Here is a 22,604-nt window from a genome sequence, read left to right as displayed (position 1 = left end):
TAGTATCCACAGTACAGTGCTTTTAAATTTTTTGTATGTTTGAAAATGTACACAATAAAATGGCAGGAAAAAATGGCCAAAAACTATGCCCCTTCTATCTCTGCCCTTGTAATATGATTTTACACATTCTCCCATCAGGTAGTGGACTCTCTACCTGTGTGCCATGCAACTTGATTTGGCCAATGGGATGTTAGTAAATATGACATATGTAAAGGCCTGAAGATTTGGGCATTGAGATATACCATTTTTCTGAACTTTGCAATTACCATCATATAAATGATCTTGGACTAGCCTGTTGAATAGTGGTAGACACATGGCTTAGTTATCCTCATCGCTCTAGCTGACAACAAGCCAACCATTGGACATGTTTGTAGAACCACTGGCTGCCAGTTGATCACAGATGCATCAGTGAGCCCTGCTGAGACCATCCCAAACTGGCAACCTACAGAATTGTGACCAAAATTAACTATCATTTTAAGCCACTAAGTTTTGAGGAAATTTGCCAGCAAAAGCCAACTGATACATTCTACCTGTTATCCCTTTGACTTCATTCTGAGGGAACTCCATGCTGAGCTCTGTCTGTCTTTATGTGGCTCTTCAAAGTTTCTGGGAGAGGTCAGCTGTATCTGGGGATTGGAGGGAGGATGACATGGTATGGGGTCTGTGACATGAGAGGATGCTATGGGGTGGAGCCAGTGTGACATTAGGGCAAGAGTCAATGTGACATGGGGGAAGACTTACTTAGTTTGTTAGATGAGAGCTCTAGCTCAGAGTGGAGGGAGTTTATTTTGAAGTTGAGGGCTAGTAAATGTCACACAGGTAGATGAAGATCAGCCACACGAAGTGAGGACAGGTGAGTAAATGTAAGGGAACTGGGGACTGAAGTATTACTGGAGACAGTGGAATAAGGCAGACACAATTGGCCAGTTGAGATTTCTCTTTGGTAATAAAGTTCTTAACTCACAGGATATCCCTCTGTGGTCAGGCATTTCACCTTAGAAAAATTTCCCAGACTATAATGGGAGGGCAGACTCTCTAGAGAAATAGGGTCTGGCTGTCTTTCCTCCCTTTGATGCCATCCTCCCTTGGTTCGGAGCATTTTGCTCCTTTGATATTCCCACCCCCTTGATATTTCTCCCTTTGCAAAGCTTCTAGGAGGTCAGACTTGTTGGTAGTTCACTCCCTTCCTAGGTCTACTTACAGCCAGAGGACATGGAGATCACAGACATGAGCCACCTCTTTCTAGTCTTCAACATTCTGACAGCGACTGGTGAGTGCTGGTGCCTAATTTGGCTTAAAACTTTGAAAAGGTTGTATTGGAGTAAAGTGTAGGAAATGGGTCTAGATAAGATGGGTGGAGAGAACATTAGTTAGAAAGATAAGAATTTAGGATCCTGTAATTGGAAGTTGCCTTGCACACTCAGCTATCGAGAGCCACTGACTTTCCTCAGGCTCCATGGGTGCAAGAGAAGATTCAGACTGAGATAGTAAGACTTGGCACAGTAGATGGTGGGTGTCAGCAGGAGAATGTGATTTTGCTATGTAGTTAGGAAGGAAGCTTGAGGAAAAGAGAGGATAATCAAGCTGAAGGAAGAAACATCAGTGACACATTGACTATTTCCAAGCATGTCCACATAAAGTGTTTCAGACTTCCATCTTCTGGAATGTCTGTCCATCTCTAAAATTCTGTCTTCCTTTTCTGACAGCAGTGACAACAAAAACTGTAAAACCAACACCAGTACAAGTAAAATTAGCCCAGCAGTTCAATCAGATGGACAGCAAAACTGTACCAACCTTTTTGGTTTTCCTGAACTCAGAATATGAGCCTTGTCTGGGTACCCTGATCCACAAACAGTGGGTTCTCACTGCAGCCCACTGCTTCTTGCCGTGAGTAATGGGGGGTCTAAACGGAAGGGTAGCTCCCTTAGTCACCGAGATTGCCATGGGGGTACTGAGAATCAGCCCTGAAGAAACTTGCCCAGAGGTTCTCAAGCCTGAGAAGGGATTGGGAGGAGGCAGGAAATAGATCTAGGTGGTTATGAGTTAGAGTTCTGGGTGGGATGATATAGACAGAGGGAACTGGGGAAGTTGAGGACTAGGGGATGAATCGGTAGGGAAGAAAGGCCTATATACAATGTGGTGCAGATCAAAGAATTATAGAACTGCAATACAATTGCTCATTTGCCAGACAAGGAAATGGAGGTCTTGTGGTGGAAGGAATTCATGCAAAGTCACAAAGCAAGTTGGGGAGAAAGGATACAAGGTGAACAATAGAATAATACCTAATCCTTCATGGCCTATTCCAGATTTCTTGAGATAAACATTGCTGCTTCAAAAGAGAGTTTCCAAAACAAGATTGGAAACTTAAGACCCATGCTTACTGTTCAACACCCAGATTTTAGCCGGGATTCTGCTGAGCATGACCTCATGCTTATCAAGCTGAATCATCCCCAAAAGCTCAATGATCAGGTGAAGCTGGTGGTTCTGCCCAATAGCACAGATGACAGAAGAGGGGAAAAGTGCACGGTCTCTGGCTGGGGCTGGGAATGGAAGAATTCCAGTGAGTGACTTTCAAGACAGACCCTTAGTGCCCCTTAAGTATCCACTCAAAGAGGATCATCCTATAATTATTATTATAGATCATGAGAATTGGAAGAAGCCTGAGAACTTATAATATCTTAACCTCTAGTTGTATTCATTTGGAAACTGAGGCCCAAACTGATAACATGACTGTTTATGGCGGGAGGTGTCTGGAATCCAGTGTTCTTGGCTCATTCATCCCCCAGGTGAGGGGTGAAAAGGTGTCTGGGTGAGGATGGGGCTGGCTGGCGATCCTGCTGGTGAAGCTGCGTGTGGCTTATTCACTAGAAACTAAGAGACAGGCATTCACAAACAAAAGCATGCACACACAAGCCCAAGGTATGCATTTTGCAACACTGGGACTAGACCATGGTTTTCTCGTTTCATTATGTTTCTTCCTCAGTTCCTTTTCATTTTGGCTTTTTCTTTGATTGAATGATGGAGAGGTTAATGACAGAAAAGAGGGAGGGAAGGGGAGAAGAAAGGGAGATGAACATGCTAAGGTTCAAAGAAAAACAAAGCCTCCTCTCTCTTTCTTTCTCTCTCTCTCTCTCTCTTTCTCTGTGTGTACATGCGTATGTGCACATTCTCGTGTGCATAGACACAGAGCCCGATATTCAGATAAACCAGACTGTCTTTTGGTTCCCTAATGATGACTGCCAAGAGTCCCCTGTGAGAGAATTTCCTGTTAAAATCACAGAGAACATGTTCTGTGCGGGATCGTCTCTGGAGAGCACACACACGTGTAAGGTAACTCTTTTCCCTCTGCCCCATTTGAGTTTGGTCTGGGACACTGTTTTGGGGCCCATTTATCTCCCTCAACCAATCTAATTTCCTGTCTCTACATTCAAGAAGAGGTAAAGGTAAATGGGATCCAGGAAAGGATGTGTCCTTCCAATAATGAATGAACTTAGATGCCAGGGTGAAAACATCTCAAAGTGTATTTCTTCATGGCTAACTCTGATGTGGCCTAGAATGAGTGCTGGGACGTGCCCAACATGTCCACCAGACATTTCTCCCTGTCCTTGTCACCTACGTCTCTCTGTTCTGGACCCCTCAGATAGGAACTTTGCACTAGGTACTAGGTCATCTTTGTTTTGGCTATCCTGCCTGACCCATCTGTCCTTTTTCTAACAGGAATTAGCAGCTGCCCCAATCCTGTGCCAGAATCAGCTCCATGGGATCCTATCTTGGTCAGCAGGATGTATTCTGAGAGGTGATATTGGCTACTACACCAGGGTTTCCCACTATACAGACTGGATCCACAAAGTCATCCACAGCAACTAAGCTCTCTCTCTTCCCTCTCCCAGTGGCCTCAGAACTGGGTCTACCATCTTGACCCTTCCTTTCCCTCAAGTCTCATAAAAAGATGGGAATAGAGTCTTTGGCTATCAGAAATTGTCTGTTCCTTCTGTTCTCTTGACTTCCCTTTTCCTTTCTCAGTCCTAGCCTGAATGATCATCAAAGGATTTGAGCTGGATAACATTCTCCTAAATAAGCTAACTTCTCACCACTCCCTTCCTCTCCTCCAACTTCCTACTCACCTGCCATGGTTTCCTCAGACTTCTATGGAGCAGTTCTCCTCCAACCTCTACCCTCCAGAGGGCATATGGGCCTCAGGAATGTGATGGTGAGACTGCGGGACCCAAGGTGACTCCTTTGTTTGACATCACTTAGAGCTGAGCCAGGCCTCTGAGTCAGGCCTATACCCTTTCACTCCATCATATCTAATAAGGCTCAGTAAATGCTGCAGTGTCATTAGGCTGCTGGCAACATAATTGTTAAGAGATGGAGGCTGGAATTTTATGACAATAAGAACTATAAGGGTTGCAAAGAGGGTTAGGAGATGAAGCAGAAGTGGGTGCAGAGAGGAGTTAGATGGGTCAGACCAACAGCAGGAGAAGGGAATATCTCCTGAGAGATCTTTCCTAATGCTAAGCACAGAAAAATCTAAGATAGATGGCTGGAAAGAGAATGGTAGAAGGATAATAAGGAAATATTAAAACCTAGGTGAGTATAATTGTGTTTGTGTGTGTCTGTGAGGGTGCATATGCGCGTGTGTGTATATAGATTGGTGGAGATGTGTGCAAAGAATGATCTCACTGAACCAACCAAAATCTACCCTACACCAATTATCAATTCAGCTGATTTTCTCCAAATCCTGAATTCACCTGCTCTTATCCTACCTTTCTCAATTAAATTAAAAAAAAAAAAAAACTAAAGTAGATCCTATTTCTTTTCTTTTTTTAAAATTTTTTATTTCTTTTCAGTGTAACAGTATTCATTGTTTTTGCACCACACCCAGTGCTCCATGCAATACGTACCCTCCTTAATACCACCACCTGGTTCCCCCAACCCCCCACCGCCCACCCCTTCAAGACCCTCAGGTTGTTTTTCAGAGTCCATAGTCTCTCATGGTTCACCTCCCCTTCCAATTTCCCTCAACTCCCTTCTCCTCTCCATCTCCCCTTGTCCTCCATGTTATTTGTTATACTCTAAAGTAGATCCTATTTCTATTATAATATTTTATTTTGAAATTGCTTAAGATAAGAAATTGTAAAAAAAAAAAAAAGTTACAGAAAGTTTCTGTGGACCCAAGTCTTGCCCCATTGATAATATTTTCTATAACCATAGTAAAATGTCAAAACCAGGAAATGCACAGTGGTACAATTCTGTTCATTCAGGCACAGGTTTTATTTGGACGTCATCAGTCTTTCTTTATATATACTCTTTTTCAGGGTAAAATTTGAAATCTTATCACATGTATGGATTCCTATAACCATCACCACAAGCAGAATCCAAAACTGTTCTATCACCATACCATCAGAAAGAAACTTCTTCCTGTTACACTTTAATAATCACACCATTTCTTGGCCCTAACCCTTGCAACCACTGATCTGTTCTCCATCACTACAATTTTGTCACTTCAAGAATGTTCTATAGTATGCAATCTATATAATTCCACTGCTCTTTTTTTCATTCATTATGTTCCAAGGGTCCTTTAATTGTCATTTCCTTTCTATCTGAATAGCTTTTTTAGCCATTCTTTTAGAACAAGTCCGCTGGTGACAAATCCTCCTAGTGTTTCTTCACCTTATTTCTTGAAGGATGTTTTTTGCTGGATAAAGAATATGGCGGGTGAGGGGGGGTTGTGTCTGAGGGGCTCAGTCCATTAAGCATCTGCCTTCAGCTCAGGTCATGATCCAGGGTCCTGTGATAGAGCCTTGCGTTGCTTCTCCCTCTGCACCTCTCCCTGCTTGTGCTCATGCTCTATCATAAATCAATAAAATATTTTAAAAAAATTCTGGGTTAACAGTGCTTTTCTTTCAGGACTTGAAAAATGTTTGCCTTTTTCTTCTGTCCTTCAAGTTTCTGAGGAGGGATCTGCTATCATTTGACTCATTGTTCCCCAATAGGTAATGCATGGTTTCTCTCTGGCTCTGGAAGCTTTTGAAAGTATTTCTTCATCTTCCTTCATCTTTCCTTTTCATAGATTTAATTGTGACATGTCTGGGTGTGAGCTTTTAAAAGTTTGTTCTGGTTGGGCGTACATTTAGTTTCTGGAACATGTAGGTTTATGTCTCTCACCAAATATGAGATGTTTGAACCATTATCCTTTCAAGTATTTTTCAGTTTAGTGTTCTTTTTCTTCTGAAACTTTGCTAACATGGATGTTAAATCTTCTGTTATCATCTCACAGGTCTCAGGGGAACCATTCATTTTTTTAGATATCATTTTCTCATCTGCTATTCATATTGATAATTTCTATTGCTCTGTCTTCAAGTTTACTGACTCTTCTGGCCTCCTGATTTTGTTATTGAACTCATTAATTTAATTGTGTTTTTATTTTCTACATTTATGATGCTTTCATATCTTGGGAGCCTTGCTGGCTAGGGAAATAGTGTCCCTTCTAGAGCTAACTAATTCCTGGAGGTAGTAAGTGATTCTGTCTACCACATGTTTTTTTATATGCAAACCTACCAATCCAGAGCTGTACCCCAACCACCTTCTTTAGTCTAACTTTCACACACCAAGCCAATATTTCCCCTGCCCTAAATCACACAGGGCCAGGTACTGAACAACTGGGGATCACCACCATAGCTCAGAGCCTGCCAAAATTATTCAAACTATTCAATCCTAGACTTGTTCAAACTTGACTACCCCGACTCACCCATTCCTTCTATTGGTTTCCAAATAAAAGCTTGTACCTGTGCTTTCCTCCACTCCTCCAGCCTGACTGACCCTAGTACTTCCTCATGCAGCCTTGCATGGCAGCATGCTCTTAATAAACTCTTCTTTCCATGGCACTGACGTGTCAGTGTTATCGTTTAGTCACTTTTAGAAATCAAATCCTAGGTTCAGTTAAAACACCCATCTAATGAATTTTTTATTTCAGTTATTATATTTTTAAATTATAAAATTTCCATTTGGTTTATCTTTATATCTGCTATAAATTTTTGCTCAGATTTTTCTGTTTCTTTTTCATTTGATTCAAGAGTATTTGTAACTGCTTATTAGAATATTTTTGTAATAGCTGCTTTAAAATCCTTGTCTGATAATCCCAACATCATCATCATCTTGAGTTGACATCTGTTGATTATGTTTTCTTGTTGGAGCTGACATTTGCCTAGTACAGTGAGCAATTTCATACTATATCCTGGACAGTTGGATATCCTAAGAGTCTGATTCCTATTTAGGTATCTTAGTTGAGGGGAGCCTGAATCTTGGCTTAGGCATCCAAATCTTGATTTCAGTTTAGGTCCTGATTTCAGAGTCATGGGATCAAGCCCCATGTTGGCCTCTGCACTGAACACAAAGCCTACTTAGGATTCTCTCTCTCTCCCTCACCCTCTGCCCCTTTCCTACCCCCATTCATTCTCTCTCTCAAAAAAAAAAAAAAAGGTATCCTAATTGAGCATGTACTTAACCTATTAATGTTCAGAATGTACAGTCTAGCCCACTTTTGTGGGCTATGATTCAAATGTCAATTTGGTTTATAAAGCCTCTAGAGTGTTATTTTGTGGTGACAGAACAATGACACCCCCCCACACACACAAGCTGTCTATATCCTAATGCTTAGAACTTGTGAATATGCCACCTTATGTGGTAAAAGAGACTTTGCAAAAGTGACTAAGTTAAGGATCTTGATATGGGAAGATTAGCCTGGATTTCAAGGGGGGCCCAATCTAATCACAAGTGTCTTTATAAAAAGAAGGCAAGAGGATTCAAAGAAGACAGGAGATGTGATCACAGAAGTAGAAGTTGGAGTGATGTGCTCTAAAGATAAGAGGAAGAGGCCATGAGCCAAGGCACACAGGCAACCACTAAAAGCTGGAAAGACAAGGAAATGGATTCTCCCCAAAACCTCCAGAAAGGTTTCCAGAAAGAAGGCAGGTCTATGGACACCTTGATTTTAGCCCATAAGATCCATTTTGGCTTTCTGATCTCTAAAACTGTAAGATAATAAATTTGTGTTGTTTTAAGCCACTAATTTTTGGTAATTTTTTTAACAACAATAAGGAACTAATACATGATAGAAGTTAGTTAGAGTTCTGCCAACTAGCCCCACTACTGGAGCACCACAGGTATGAGGGAGGACGTGGCTTCTTCACAGGTTTTTGTCTCAAGATCAAAGAAATTACCAATAACTTATTGGTTTAAAGCAACAAAAATTTATTATCTCATGGTTTCCTTAGTTAAGAATTCCATAGCTCAATGTTTCAAGAGGCTAAAATCAAGATGTGGGCCAGCCACAACCACACTTGGAGATTCAACTAGAGAAAGATCCACTTCCACTTCTTTCACGTTGCTGGCAGAATTCATTTCCTTGCAGTTGTAAGGATAAGATCCCCAAGTCTTGCTACCTATCAGCAGGGGACCACACTCAGGTCTTAGAGACCATTCTCAGATATTTGCCACATGGACTCCTCCATCTTAGCAACATGTCAAATGCTTCTCATGTCAAATGCTTCTCATGCCTTGAATTTCTCTAACTTCCCCTTCTACTACCAGGCAAAGAAAACCCTTAACTTTTGAAGGGCTTATGTAATTAGGCCAGGACCACCTGGATAATCTCCTTATCTTAATATCTACCATACTGTATAACATAGCCTAACCACAGAGGTCATGTCTATCAAATTCACAGTTTCAGGTCAGGGCAAATACTCAAAGGTAGAAAACATAAGGGGTACATCTTAGAATTCTGCCTACCACATATAGTTAAGAAGTTTCTGTTCTATTTGGGCTTCTCCTTTCCTAGTCCTTTGGCTAGAGAAAGAAGATTTTCTTATTTTTGTTGTTGCTACTGTTTTTGTTTATTTGTTGTTGTTGTTGTTGTTTGCTTTTTTGTCTCTGCCCACTGTTGTTTCCAGGTTACAAATATTTTTAGCATACAGACTTGGATATATTGAAGGCAAGAAAAAAGCCCAGGAAATGCACTACCAAGTCATTCTTTAAGTCTCAAGATGTCTAGCTAATTCACTTTTTTCTCACTTTTCAGATCTTCTGATAAATGACTTGTATATTTTGTTGAGGGTTTTCTGGTATTGTTACTGTTATTAACAGGAGGTATAAAATGGGATGCGCCTACTCCATCTTGCGTAGAACAAAACTTTAGTTACATGGGACAATTGGGACGATGAAAGGCAATGCAGTTAAGAGGAAAGACCACTAAACTCTAAGTCAGGAGACCTGGGTTCTGATCTGGAATCTGTTATTGGCTAGGCAATGATTTTCATGTTGTGTGTGCATAGACCCTAGGTGGATGTAAGAAGTGAGTATTAAAACTTCTGTTTGCAATTAGTTTAGCTCATCCTTTAAAAATTTCTTTTTGGGGGGTGCCTGGATAACTCATTCAGTTAAGTGTCTGCTTGGTTTCAGCTCTGGTTGTGATCTCAGGGTCATGAGACTGAGCCCCACATAGAGTGCAGAGCCTGCCTGAGATTCTCTCCCTTTCCCTCTGCCCCTCCCCCTGCTCAAGTGCTCTCTTTCTCCCCCCTGCCCCGTCTAAAATAAATAAATACATAAAATCTTTTTAAAAATTTTATTCTTTGGAGAATGTTTTATAATGTGCACATGTTGGTTCATATATATATAAGTACATAGATAGATAAATATACATATATTGGTGATACATGCTCAAAAATGTTTTATTGGATTGGTAACATCCTGATATCTAAAATTAGACTACCCCAGACTTTCTGGGACATCTAATTGCATAAATATGTCATATTTGATTTAGGGCAGTTCTCTTCAACATGGAACAGACTGTAATTCATCAATTAAGATTCTTTTATATATCTTTAGTTGAGAATATAATTCTTAGCTCAAATAATGTTTCCTACATTCCTTAGAACTTTCATATGGAGAAATGATCAAATGAGTGTGAATCATTCTTAGAAAAGTAACCCTTTAAAAACAAAATACAATAAATAAATTAGAAGTTTATATTTCCAACCTAATAAACTTAGGTGAGCTGAGTTAAAAGAAATAGGTGCTTTCTGGAATTCATTTAAGATTATACTTAGTTGAGGTGCCTGGGTGCCTTAAGTCGGTTAAGTGTCTGCATTCGGTTCAGGTCATGATCCCAGGGTCTTAGGATCAAGCCGCATGTTGGGCTCCGTGCACAGTGTGGGAAGCCTGCTTCTCCTTCTCCTCTCCACTCATGTTCTCTGTTGCTCCCTCTGTCTCTCTCTCTTTCTGTCTCTCAAATAAATGAATGAATAAAAAAATTTTAAAAAGATTATACTTAGTCAATTTGCTAAGCATAAAATTCCGTTAGGGGCACCTGGGTGGCTCAGTGGGTTAAGCCTCTGCCTTCAGCTCAGGTTGTGATCTCAGGGTCCTGGGATTGAGCCCCACATCAGGTTCTCTGCTCAGTGGGGAACCTGCTTCCCCCTCTCTCTCTCTGCCTGCCTCTCTGTCTACTTGTCATCTATCAAATAAATAAATAAAATCTTTTTTAAAAATTCCGTTAGTCTAACTTCCATCTTTAGCCTTAACACTGAGAGGCACATTTACATTGGACACTCTGAAACTGTGACCCACAGTTCTTTCCAAGTAGTCTTCCCTTTGCTCTTTCATTGCCATTGACATTCTGAGAAAACTGGTACCCACTGCTCCAGTGTCTCTGACCTTCACGCGGCTGCGTGTGACAGAGAGCACACATTGATCTCCTCTCTCACCTTTTTTTTTTAATGGATACCCCATAGCTGACTTATGACTGCCTTGCTAGAAGCTATCTTCCTCAACATTCTTTGTAGCTCATTGTAGCCACATGACTAATGTCTGAGAGGATATGGGTAGAAGAGACGTGCACAATATTTGTATCACAATCTTAAAAGTAAGCTATTTTCCCATTATATCTTCTTCCCATGGACTGGAACACATTTGTGATGATGGTCAGCAAGCTTCAGCCTTGCCCTCAAAGAAAACAAGGAAAGGTGGGCAGAAGACTGCACATTCTATGGGAACAGAGCTGCCTTCCTACCAAAAACTGCTCAAAAGGTCAAGACTTCTCTGTGAGAGAGAAAAAACATTTATCTTGTTTGATCCATTATATATTTTGGACTCTGTTACAGCAGCCTATCCTATAATCTAACTAATGCACCTATTTAATCTTTCAGCACATGTTGAGTTCTTACTATACTAAGCTACTGTCTTAGGTTCTAGAGGTTTAAAAAAATGAATCAAACGTACTTCCAATTTTGAATAACTCCAAACCTAAGAAAGGAAAATTTAAGTCAAAGGAAAATGGGAAGACAATTGGCCTTTATTAACCACCTGTGTTTTCACATCCATTGGTTTGTTACTCCTCACCAAAACGAAGAGCTGTCATTGCTCTGTCATTTTACAGCCAGCGGAAACAGATGGTCCAGTGGCACATCAGCCTTATAAATAGTGGATTCGGTATGTACTTTTATCATCATCTTTGATGTTAGACCACTTTTTTATTGGTACTGATAAAGCCAGCAAAGCTATATCTCCTTGGCCACAACTGAGATTCCTCATAAAATAGGTATGTGTGACTTGTATTCTAAAATCCCTTCCATTCCATCTTCTAGCAACTGCTCCCAATTTTCATATTAAGTTTTACTCTTTCCTCACTCTCCCTCTCTTCAGTCCATGTTCTTGACCAAGGCTACAACTCTGTCCTTAGAAGTGAAACATACTTCTTAGGCTTAGGCTAGTCAGTGTATCATGCTCCCTTAGCCACAGTGATTGGTTCAGGGATAAGAACGGGACTCAAGTCACTAACTTTGAGTTCTTAGGAAGCCAACTTGCTCTTGTCTTTTCATCTTGAACCTAAGAGGTTGGAAGGACTGGAGCACTATTGTGAGGAACCTGATGCTGAAGCTATGCAGAAGGCAGAATTAATGGTTGGAGCACCAGGGAATTGTTCTGCTTGAATCCAGCTGTACTTGAAGTCTTGGGACCTACTCTTGGACTTTCTAGTTAAACAAGACAGTAAATTTCCTTTTGGGCCAGATTGGGTCAGTTTTCCTGCCACTAGTAACCAAAAGAATCCCACTCATTCTTTAGAGTCTTAGCCTCTGCTGAAGGTGAGCTATTTCCACTCATTAATGGAGAAAGGATGTATCTTTCTATCCTGTTGTTCATAATTTTATTGCTTGCTACAACCTCTGAGATTCTTAATAAACAAAAATAAAATACAAATGCCTTGTCAGTAACAGTCAATGGACACTACTTCAGAGATATTTTATAACATCTATTTTACTAATTTTGAATTTGCCATGATTTATGGCTTATGTATTTTTGGCTTTGATGGTTTACCATATTCATATGCTTTAAAAATCTATTATTTTATCTAATTATGTCTTCCTAAATCTAAATATAGTGCACAATCAGAAAGAGTTCAGGCTGCAGGGAAAACCAATAGGGAGTTAAATTTAGAGTTTTACTGCACCATCAGGTCCTCTTCTTCATAAGGCTATTATCATTAAGAGCAGGAAAAGTAGGTGACTTTCTTAATACAGAGAAACAGTTGCAGAGAGTCAGAAAAAAATGAAAGAAAGAGAAATATCGCCCAGATGGAAGAATAGAACCAAACTACAGCATGAGACCTAGGCAAAATGGATATAAGTTACATGCCTGATAGAGAAATTAAAGTAATGATCATAAAGATACTCACTGGACTTGAGAAAGAATGGAAAACATGAGTGAAAAAGTCATTGAAGATAGCACAAGCTGTAATCTCTGACATGGCTGTCACAACATTTTTCTAGATATGTCTCCTTAGACAAAGGAAATAAAAGCAAAAATACACTATTGGGACTATATTTAAAAAAAAGAAGAAGAAGAAGACGAAGAAGAAGGAGGAGGAGGAGGAGGAGGAGGAGAAGGGGGGAGAAGAAAAAACCTCTGCACAGCAAAGGAAACAACCAACAAAACTAAAAGATCTACTGAATGGGAGAAGATATTTGCAAATGACATACCCAGTAAAGGTTTGTATCCAAAATGTGTAAATAACCGATACTGCTCAATACTCAAAAAACGATCTAATTTAAAAATTAGTCAAAGACATGAACAGGCGTTTCTCCAAAGAAGACCTTAAGACAGGCGGCCGACAGACGCATGAAAAGATGCTCCACATCACTCGGCATCAGGGAGACGCAGATCAAAACTATAATATCACCTCAAACCTGTCAGAATAGCTAAAATAAAAAACTCAAGAAACAGCAAATGTTGGCGAGGATGTGGAGAAAAAGAAACCCTGGTACACTACTGGTGGGACTATAAACTGGTGCAGCCACTGTGGAAAATAGTATGGCACTTCCTCAAAAGGTTAAAAATAGAACCATTGTATGGTCCAGTAATCACACTACTGGGTATTTACCAAAAAAGACAAAAACATTAATTCAAAGGGATACATGCAGCCCCATATTTATAGCTGCATTCTTAATAACAGCCAAATTTTGGGAGCAGCCTAAGTGTCCATCAACTGATGAATGGATAAAGAATATGTGGTATACACACTCACACAAACACACCATACCATATATACAGTACCAAGATGTGGTATTGTATATATGTGTGTGTGTGTGTGTGTGTGTGTATAAATGTATATATATATACATAGATACATGTATATATGTATATGTGTTTGTGTATATGTACATATATACATATACACACACACAAAATTATATATATATATATTATTTGGCCATAAAAAAGAATGAAATCTTGCCATTTGCAGCAACATGGAGCCAAAGAGTATTATGCTAAGCTAAATAAGTCAGAGAAAGACAAATATAATACGATTTGACTCATATGTGGGATTTAAGAAACAAAACAAATGAGCAAAGGAAAGAAAAGAGGGAGAGAAAGGGGCAAACCCAAGAAACAGACTCTTAGACTATAAAGAACAAACTGATGGTTATCAGAGGGGAGGTGGGTGGGGGGATGGGCGAAGAGGGGATGGGGATTAATAGTACACTTAGGATAAAAAAAAGAAAAGATAAGAAAATACAAGGAAAACCCCCCAAAAAGTCAAAAAAAGAAATAAAACTATTATTTTCTTCTTTTTAAGATTGTTAGAACTAATTTAATAGGAGTTAGTTTTAAGTCCTTTCCCTCAGGAAAATATCAATGTATTGTATTGGTTTAAATACATTGTTATCAAAAGTAGATTTGATTAAACTGAATCACAATCTTCCTTTCTATTCTCATGAATTTAGGTGGGAGGAGCTGGCTATATTTTCACTGATTTTACTAAAGTTAATTTTTCTGAAATAAATTATTACTATTTTATTCAAAGCTTTTTTCCATAGGCTTTGTGTAATACACACATTTACACATCATGCATCTGTGCTCCTGACTTTGATTTCCCCTTCACGCTTTCTCCCATGGATTCAGGAGCTGGAATTGACATGTCAGAACTGTGTGTGAGGCCGGTGAGCGGCCCAGCGCCAGGCGTGAGTGTGGGGGCGAGTGCTCAGATCGCACCTGCCGGTGTGTGGGAGCAAGGGTTCAAAGAGCAAGATCCGTGTTAGAGTTTAGAGGTTGCTAGAAACTGTGCACAATGGCTTTATTTTTATATCAGTTTTCAATTAAAAATCTGATTTTCAGGTTTTTGAGTGTGTGCGTGCACTATCACAGATCTCAAATTAACATAAAGAAGATTTCTAATGGAATCCATAAAGTTTTAGGAAAGGGCTGTGTAGACCTTGTTGTGATACGTCATCTGTCACACTTACAATGTAACTTCACATTTTACAGCTCTATATTACCATTCTCCAATATGTTTATATTCCAATTATTTGTATCTCTTTTTCCCACACATTGGAACTAGAAAATGTCCTTAACACTATCACACACACACCAACATATCCCTATTCTTATAACACTTTTTTTACCTGAATTTTAATCCTATAATTTTTGAAAGGATGATTTTATAAACATAACTAAATTATATTTTTCAGTTTGATACTTTTTCACAAAAAGCAACGTATTAGAGGAACCTGTATAAGAATCAATATTCTTGGATTCTATTTCTAGCCCTGATGTTAACTTGGCACATAATCCTGAGCAAATAAAATCTTGTGATTCAACACTCAGACTTCTCATCTGAACTGAAGTGGTTTAATTAAATAATCCTCAAGGTCCTTTAGGGTCCACAACTCCCTAAAAGAGATGATTTATAAATCACAAATACTACCTTTGTGATTAGTAAGAAAGAATATGAAGTACCTTTGAAGCCTTATCCAATTATTTTATCTTAATCCTGGATAATAGATTTATACATTTAGTTGGGAATAAAAATACTTGAAGTTGGAATATTGCCCTTCTTATCTCAGCTTGAGATAAGAAGAGTGCGAGGGTACTAAATAATTATGATTCAATAAGCTTTGCAAAGGAAAGGACTTTTGGTCATTGCTCAATCCCCAGTTCCCAGAATAATGCCTAACATATGGAAGGACTTAAAACTTGCTAAGTGAATAATGAGAAAGTGTCAAGATGGAAGGATTTATAAAACCCAGTGAGAAAACAGAGAGAAGGCTTTGCAGGAAGGATGATAATTGAGCTAAACCTAAAGGGATGAACTAGAGTTCGCTAAGCAGAGAAGGAAATAAACACATTCCAGACAGAGTCAAGTGTGTTGTGGCAAAAACAGGGAGTTATCCTCAAGATCCATTCTTCTTCCTTTCCTAGAAACAGAACTTCTGAGTCTGTGACCTCTGGAGTGAAGACTATATCGAAACCCAGCAAAACCAAACCCACTTTATCAATTTTTTAAAGATTTTTAAAATTATTTATTTATTTATTTGCAAGAGAGAGCATGAGTGAGGGGATAGACAGGTGGAGAGGGAGAGCCCACTTTACCAATTATAACTAATTTTTTAAAAGGGAATTAACAGTAGTTGCTGTCACAATGAAGTAAAAACAATTGTCCAATACCAACGATTTTAGAAGCAACTCGTAGTCATTCAAATTCCAAACCACTCTACACCGACCCCCTCCTAAATTTCCTAAAATGGTGCAGGAATTGGGAAGTCAGAGGGCTTGGTTGGAGGCCTAGAGACATTATCAGCACCGGAGCTTTGGGCAAGTCTCTGGATCTATCTCAGCCTACGTTTGTGATAATCAGCCCCAATCCGGGAATCACTACCTACCTTTGCAATACAGCTCAAATATCATTTCAAGATGAAAAATTATAAAACTGCCTTCAGTTAGCAGCTTCATAAATATGCCTACATATTAACTTTTTTATGGCTAAAAAGCAGTATCGCTCTCTCAGTGATGTTTCTCAGTTCAGTGAGTTGGGTAATGTAAGTTCTAAGATTTTACATTTCTCCATGAGACCTAAAAAAACTTTTCATTTTGGAAGGGGGGAAACAGAAACCTGTAAACTTTTTTATATTCCTTGAATTCACAAGTAAGTATTGCTCACCTCTGAGACGCTCTTTCAATGGTGCCTTTGAATTCTAAGACTGTGTGGCTAACCCCAACTTTGGCTTGAGACTGGGACACCTTTCTTCACAGTCTCAGGCTTCTGGAGCCATTCCTGCTCCTCCTGAACAGTCCGTCTGATGCTTATGTAACTTTCCGGCCTCTTAAATGTACCCTTAGTGTCAGAATGTACCCGGACAATGTAACTCACCTAGTGGCTGGCTCAGGTTGTCACAGCTGAACTAACCTGGCAGACTCAATGGATCTAAGCCAGTAGTTAGAGAGCTCAAGGATGGGTAGGGCGACTGTTAGGAAGGCACCCCTAGCACACATAAGTACAATACTACATAAAAAGCAAAAACCAAAAAAACAAAAAACAAACAAAAAACCCACCCTTAATTCATAGGACTACCATGCAAATTACTATTGTCTTCTGGGAATTTTTAACCCTTTTAAAGAAACCTCTAGTCATGTAGGTCTACAATAGAAACTGATGGCTTTCTAAAGGAGCAGATGAAGGCAGGTTAAACACAGAGGCTATATCATAGTGTACCTTTAACTTATGCAAATTTAGCTCTGTGAGAGAGGGCAAGGGCAAACAAAGAGAAGTTTACTTAGAACGATTCTGCTTTCTATTCAACTCCCTATGCTTAATTATGGGCGTGATTATGATATGAGAAATGACTTCCGTGCCATTCTTGTGAGACGCTCATCTGTACCCTCTGACATGGTCTCCAGAACTCTAGCTATCAGATTTTCATACTTTTCACCCAAAAGCAAGAGAAAGGCAAAGAGAAAGTACACTCACAAACTGATTATGACTTTCCCGTAAGAAGGTGCTCTCCTACATGTCTTTCCCAACTATTCTGCTGAGGAGAAAATTAACCCCAAACTTAGCAATTTAAAGCAACGGTTATCTCACAATTTCTATGGCCAGGAATCTCCATACAGATTAGCTCAGATCTCCTGGCTGAAGGTTTCTTACAAAGCTTTAGTCAAGTCATCGACTAGGACTATAGTCATTTCAAGGTTCAAATGGGGAGGTTCTGCTTCCAAATTCACTCACATGCTTGTTGGCAGGATCAGTTCCTCCAGGCTTTTGGATTAAGGGTCTCGGCTCTTCTCTGGCTGTTAACTGAGGGTCCCTCTTGGTTTCTTGCCATGAGGGCCTCCCCCAGGGCAGTTCATAACATAGCAACTGGCTTCAATCAGAGTGAGCAAGTGAGAGACCAAGAAAAAGTAAACAAGATGCAAGAAAGTGTCCTGTTGGTGCCTAATCCGCATGGTGACATCCCTTCACTCTCTGCCGTAAGCTCTTCATTAGAAGCAAACCACTACGTCCAACCCACACTCACAGGGACGGACACCAGGAAGGATAGTTGGGAGCCAAGTTAGAGCTGCCAACCACACTAACTAATGCATAGTTTTCCAGCATCCTTATTTAAAAGCCGCAATGCAAAAATCTGCTGCAAAGATATAGAAATCTGTTCAGAATTTTTGTCAATGTATGTCTCTGTATCTCGAGAATAAGTACGGGTCTTTAGAAATCAGTGAAAGGAGTTCCAAACAGAGCTAGACGCAAACAAACTTTTGAAACTCACAGTAGGTAAAACCATGTGTTTCCTCCTGGTCTCGAAGGTAAAGCTGCCCAATTTGTGCCCTGTGAATGGATCTCATTGTGTTCCAGACACTGAGTCCTTAGTAGAGTGGGGTGTGACAGTGTGCCCCAGGACTCCTACAGACGGCAAGCACAACCATCTCTCTCAGTCCCACTCAGCCAAGACGCAGGGGTTGTAGTCAAGGCAGTGCTCTGCCCCCTGGCACCTCCCTCAGTGGGCCCCTGTGAGCACACCAACGTGGACTTAACACGAATGAGCAAGCTCTGGCCCTGCTGGGAGACTTCGTGCTGTGGGAGCCCAAGACGCAGAGAGAGGGGAATCGGGCAGCTTGGGCAGGGGCTTCTGACCAGTGTAGCTCCTGACCCAGCCTCTGTCCTAAGTCTCTTATTTTCACATTTATTCAATGCACCAGTTTGCAGCAAGGTGTCATTTTAGGGACACCCAAACCTGCAGAGTAACCATACTGACAATGCACGAGTGAGAGAAACACATTAAGTGACTCTGAAAACTTTTTATAGAATTCAAAAACCCTGTCATCACAAAAAATGTCAACATTATGTTTGCCAATGAAGAAAAGAAAAAGCTATTGATTTTTATGTTTTCAACAGTAGTGAATTTCTGAATTGTTATTTTAAGTTTTTAAAAATTTTTTTCTGTCACCCATTTGGGAAAAAATTCTTATTAATGCTGACTATCAACAATTTGAAGAGGTCTTTATCGAAGAACATTGATAAGAATGACATGCAGCCATTTCAGGCATAACTCACACGAAATGTCATGTTTAAGGAGGCAAGCACAAGTTTATCAAATTAAACATATTTTATTTGGAAATTTCAGACAAATCCAGTATCAAATATCTTCCCTACTACTTTGTATTGTACTTGTTCATCATAATTATAATATAAATAAAATGTAATCGATGGTTTTACCAAGCCCCGCGTAGAAGTCCTCAAATCTCCTCCCGCTGATCCCAATTTCTGTAGATACTCTGAACTTGGAGTTCAGGAAGCTTTGGTTTAGAGCAAGTTACCTGACCGTGTTCATTACTCATCTGTTAGTTTTCAGCTTTATACTTAACCTTTTGTGATCTATTCTGTATTCCTTGGTGCCTGAAGTCTGCCAATTCTGTGTCTCAGACCCCCTGCCGGCGGCCTCCTGTTGGCGTCTGCCAATGGCAGGCTTCAGGAAAGACCAGAGGAGGGAGAAGTGTTCTGCCTCAATTCAACAGAAGCAGAAGGGACAGTGGGGCTGCGACCTCCAGCCGCGCAGGCAGCAACAGAATCTCTTTACTGCTTATAGCCTCGGCCATGGAGGGACATCTCTGACAATCCCCGTCCCTAAAGTGACTGCATCCACAGCTGCGCAGGGGCAGGAACGGGCTCGTGGGTGCTAGCTGGGAAGCACCAGGAGAAGCACCAGGAGAAGCACCAGGAGCTTCCCAGGCTCTGCACATCTCCCCTTCTTCCTTCTGTTCTTCCCGCCCTTCCAGCACTTTGTACACCACTCCCTGGATCAAATCCCTCATGTTTGAAATACTGACCTTGGTTTCTGTTTTCCCGACTGAATCCAGAATAGTTAATTGAGTTTTGTGTCAGGAGGAGAAAAGAGATAGGGAAGTTGAGTTAGGTCAGTCTAGGTCCGTGAAGTGTTTGGAAAGGTGTCACTCTAAGTTGTCTTTCCTGAAGCATGGACAGAGGGTGTTGAGGATGGACAGTGACTGAAGAAAGTAGCACAGTAACAACAAATGGCTCACGGTTTTACCGAGGGGACCTGAAGAGCCACCGGTGGATCGGCTGGCCAGACGAGGACTCGTGCTTCAGAACTTATCTTGGCGTCAGAAGAACACCACCGTCATCTTGCCCATCTCTGAGTGGCAGTCTCACCGCTTCGTTGGAATCTGTACTTCTCTCTGGCGTTTCCGTACTTGGTATTATTAGCAACTTTGTGTCCCATCAGAAAATTGCGTGTTGAGCCATTTATCCAGGCAGCCTGAGTTACAAGTATCAAATATTACTATTTTCCTAGAATTAGGGAAAAATTATAAATCTTGGTGTATCCCTTCTCTTGGTTCACCAGCTACTGAATAAATGAGGTGCTTTCTTCATTCCTGATTTGATCTAAGATCAACAGAACAGAAGATCTTAAAATACACACCATAACTCCACTCCAGGGGAACATAAAAATCATTTCTTTTTTTAGACTTTTTTTGGTATTAACTAACTAGTGGCATTCCAAGATATCTGTAGCATTTCCAGCAACATTAACTATTGTATAAGCTATCGCATGAGTGATATTTCACTCTTAAATTCCTCAAATACTTGCAGAAAAAGCAGATACATCTCTATTAATTACCTGCACAACTTCATGTACATTTGTTCTGTGTACTCAAGCTTTGCTGTGGAGGAACGGGATGAACTAGCAACCCTAACTGCACCCTCGTGGTCTGCAAATACTCCGGCATACACTGGGGTGATTGTTAGAGACTCGGACAGGCTTTTCTCTGCTTGCCGTGAGCTCCCGCCTGCCTGCGAGCAGTGTGAGAAGGGAGCGGCGTACAAGGCAAAGTCCAATGCCTGGGGGACCTGGGCAGATGGAGAATACACCAGCACAGCTGAGGAGAAGAAAGCAATTAATTATATTCCCTTTCTGCTTCATTTCTTTTCACCCTCAATGAAATGCAATTTCCCCAGAGAACGGTGCATTTTGCTATAAACCCCAAACTGTCCATCCCTAGTGGTGAGCTGCTGATTGGATTTGAAACATCAGACTCAGAGCTGGAACGTGAACTGCAGCCCCTCTGTGCGTGTGTTGTGTGGGGTGTGCGGGATGTGTGTGAAACGGCAATCTGTGATGCTCGGCTCGCCTTTTGGAGTCATTGTGGTACGTCTTCATAACTTTCGGTGTAGTGGTTTCCAGTAAGCCCTGTTTGTAGAAGTAGGAAGTGAGCCCATTTGTAACTACAGAAGTCTCAGATGATGTCAGTATGAATGTGATCACTTTAGAGTCATGCGGAGAGAGTGTTCCAGAATACCAGCCCAAAGATTTATTGTACAACAGCGGTTTTCTGTCTTTTGGGGGTCTCTTTCCTTAATAATTCAAGTTCAAAGATACTTAATTCAAAATTATGTAAATTTTTTGGTAACATACTTGTTTCTTGAACTTCACTCTGTGTCATCATCCCAAGTTTATGCTTGATGCTAATATGCATTTGACCATATTTTCCAAAAACTTTCTATGGTTATTTTTATACCACACATGCCCTTTACACATTTCTTGCACTTGTGGTTTTTTCTGCTTGGATTGCTCCAAAGTCTGTTGTGACAGCAAAGTGAGCTGAGAGCTTCACATTTTTAAGGTCACTGCCGCCACTTAAAGTTGTGCGTTATCAAGCTGGATCTGCCATTACTAAGGGGAAAACATTTTGCCTCAACCTGCCTGCTGCTCAACCCAGACTTTGAAAAGTCTCTCTAATCATAGAGCATATCAGGGGTGTGGTTTGAACGCACAACCACGCAACACCACCACCACCAGAAGCCTTCAGGGACTCTCTGAGCAGCTGACTTCTTTAATAAAAATGAGACTCAGATGTCCTTTAGATAATCTCTGGCTAAAAAGGGCAGCTAAACCACCAGGACCTTCACTGCTGGTGAAATTCACCTTTCCCTTGAGAAAGATGAACCTTTTGTACCCCAGCCACAGAGAAATTATGTTTCCTAGTTTTGCTTGTAACACAACTGAAAAAAAAAAAGCATTTTGACTCAAGGCAGAGGTCACAAAGGGGAAACTAAGCACACGCTCCTGGGAGTGGGAAGCAAGGTTCTCCAAAAAGGAGAGCACACACCTCAAATACATTGAGGGCATATATAAATACTGGGGCATGGTGTGGGAATGTTAGAACTTTCCACGCCTACTTTTTTTTTTCTACACCTACTTTTTATCTCATCTTTTAAACATCACTATTTGTGCCTGTTCTATGATGTATGGAAAATGTTGGTAAAATGTATGTGTATGTTACATATACAGAAGTACATATGGAATTGGAGATGCATGTCCACATCTGTCTGGGGGCACATAAACCAGAACATTTGAGGATCACTGGCCCAGAGAGCACACGGTTTATAAACTATGAGTGATCCCATAAGGATTAAGAACTCTTGTTCAATAACTTTCTCTCGCTCTTGTTTAGCCAAATCCATTGATTCAGCTTAAAGGAGAAAGGAGAGAAAGCCTTCTTATTATTTTCAGAGACACCCATCAAACGGGGTAGAGACATAGTGATCTATTTTTGCCATCGAAGAACTGAGGAGGAGACTTGAATTCTGCCTTAAGGAGGCAGGCAGGGAAGGTTTTATGGAGGAAGTGATGGGGAAGGGACCTTTTGAGAGGGAATTGATAGCATAAACAAAGGAAAAAGAAGGCAAAAACACAAAGCTTATTCAGTAAACAGTGTGAGGTTTAGCCCAATGAGAGGGAAAGAATAGGACTGGCTTAGTG

At 40.5% G+C, this 22,604-nt stretch overlaps 1 protein-coding gene across 1 annotated transcript; it reads left to right on the top strand.

Annotated features, from left to right (window-relative positions):
* The first annotated feature begins 1,212 nt into the window (after window positions 1-1,212).
* On the top strand, window positions 1,213-3,973 carry LOC111146004 (serine protease 58-like). Its single transcript, XM_022501371.1, has 5 exons — window positions 1,213-1,270; window positions 1,707-1,887; window positions 2,307-2,560; window positions 3,182-3,330; window positions 3,718-3,973. The coding sequence occupies exons 1-5, from the start codon at window positions 1,213-1,215 to the stop codon at window positions 3,865-3,867; spliced, it is 792 nt and encodes a 263-aa protein (XP_022357079.1). The 3' UTR covers window positions 3,868-3,973.
* Window positions 3,974-22,604: the final 18,631 nt, after the last annotated feature.

The sequence above is a fragment of the Enhydra lutris genome, unplaced genomic scaffold (assembly GCF_002288905.1).
Source record: "Enhydra lutris kenyoni isolate GAN:26980312 unplaced genomic scaffold, ASM228890v2 scaffoldscaffold1, whole genome shotgun sequence".
In the NCBI taxonomy this organism is placed as follows: domain Eukaryota; kingdom Metazoa; phylum Chordata; class Mammalia; order Carnivora; family Mustelidae; genus Enhydra; species Enhydra lutris.
The sequence above is the reverse complement of the archived record's forward strand: the minus strand, read 5'-3'. Positions and strand labels throughout refer to the sequence as shown.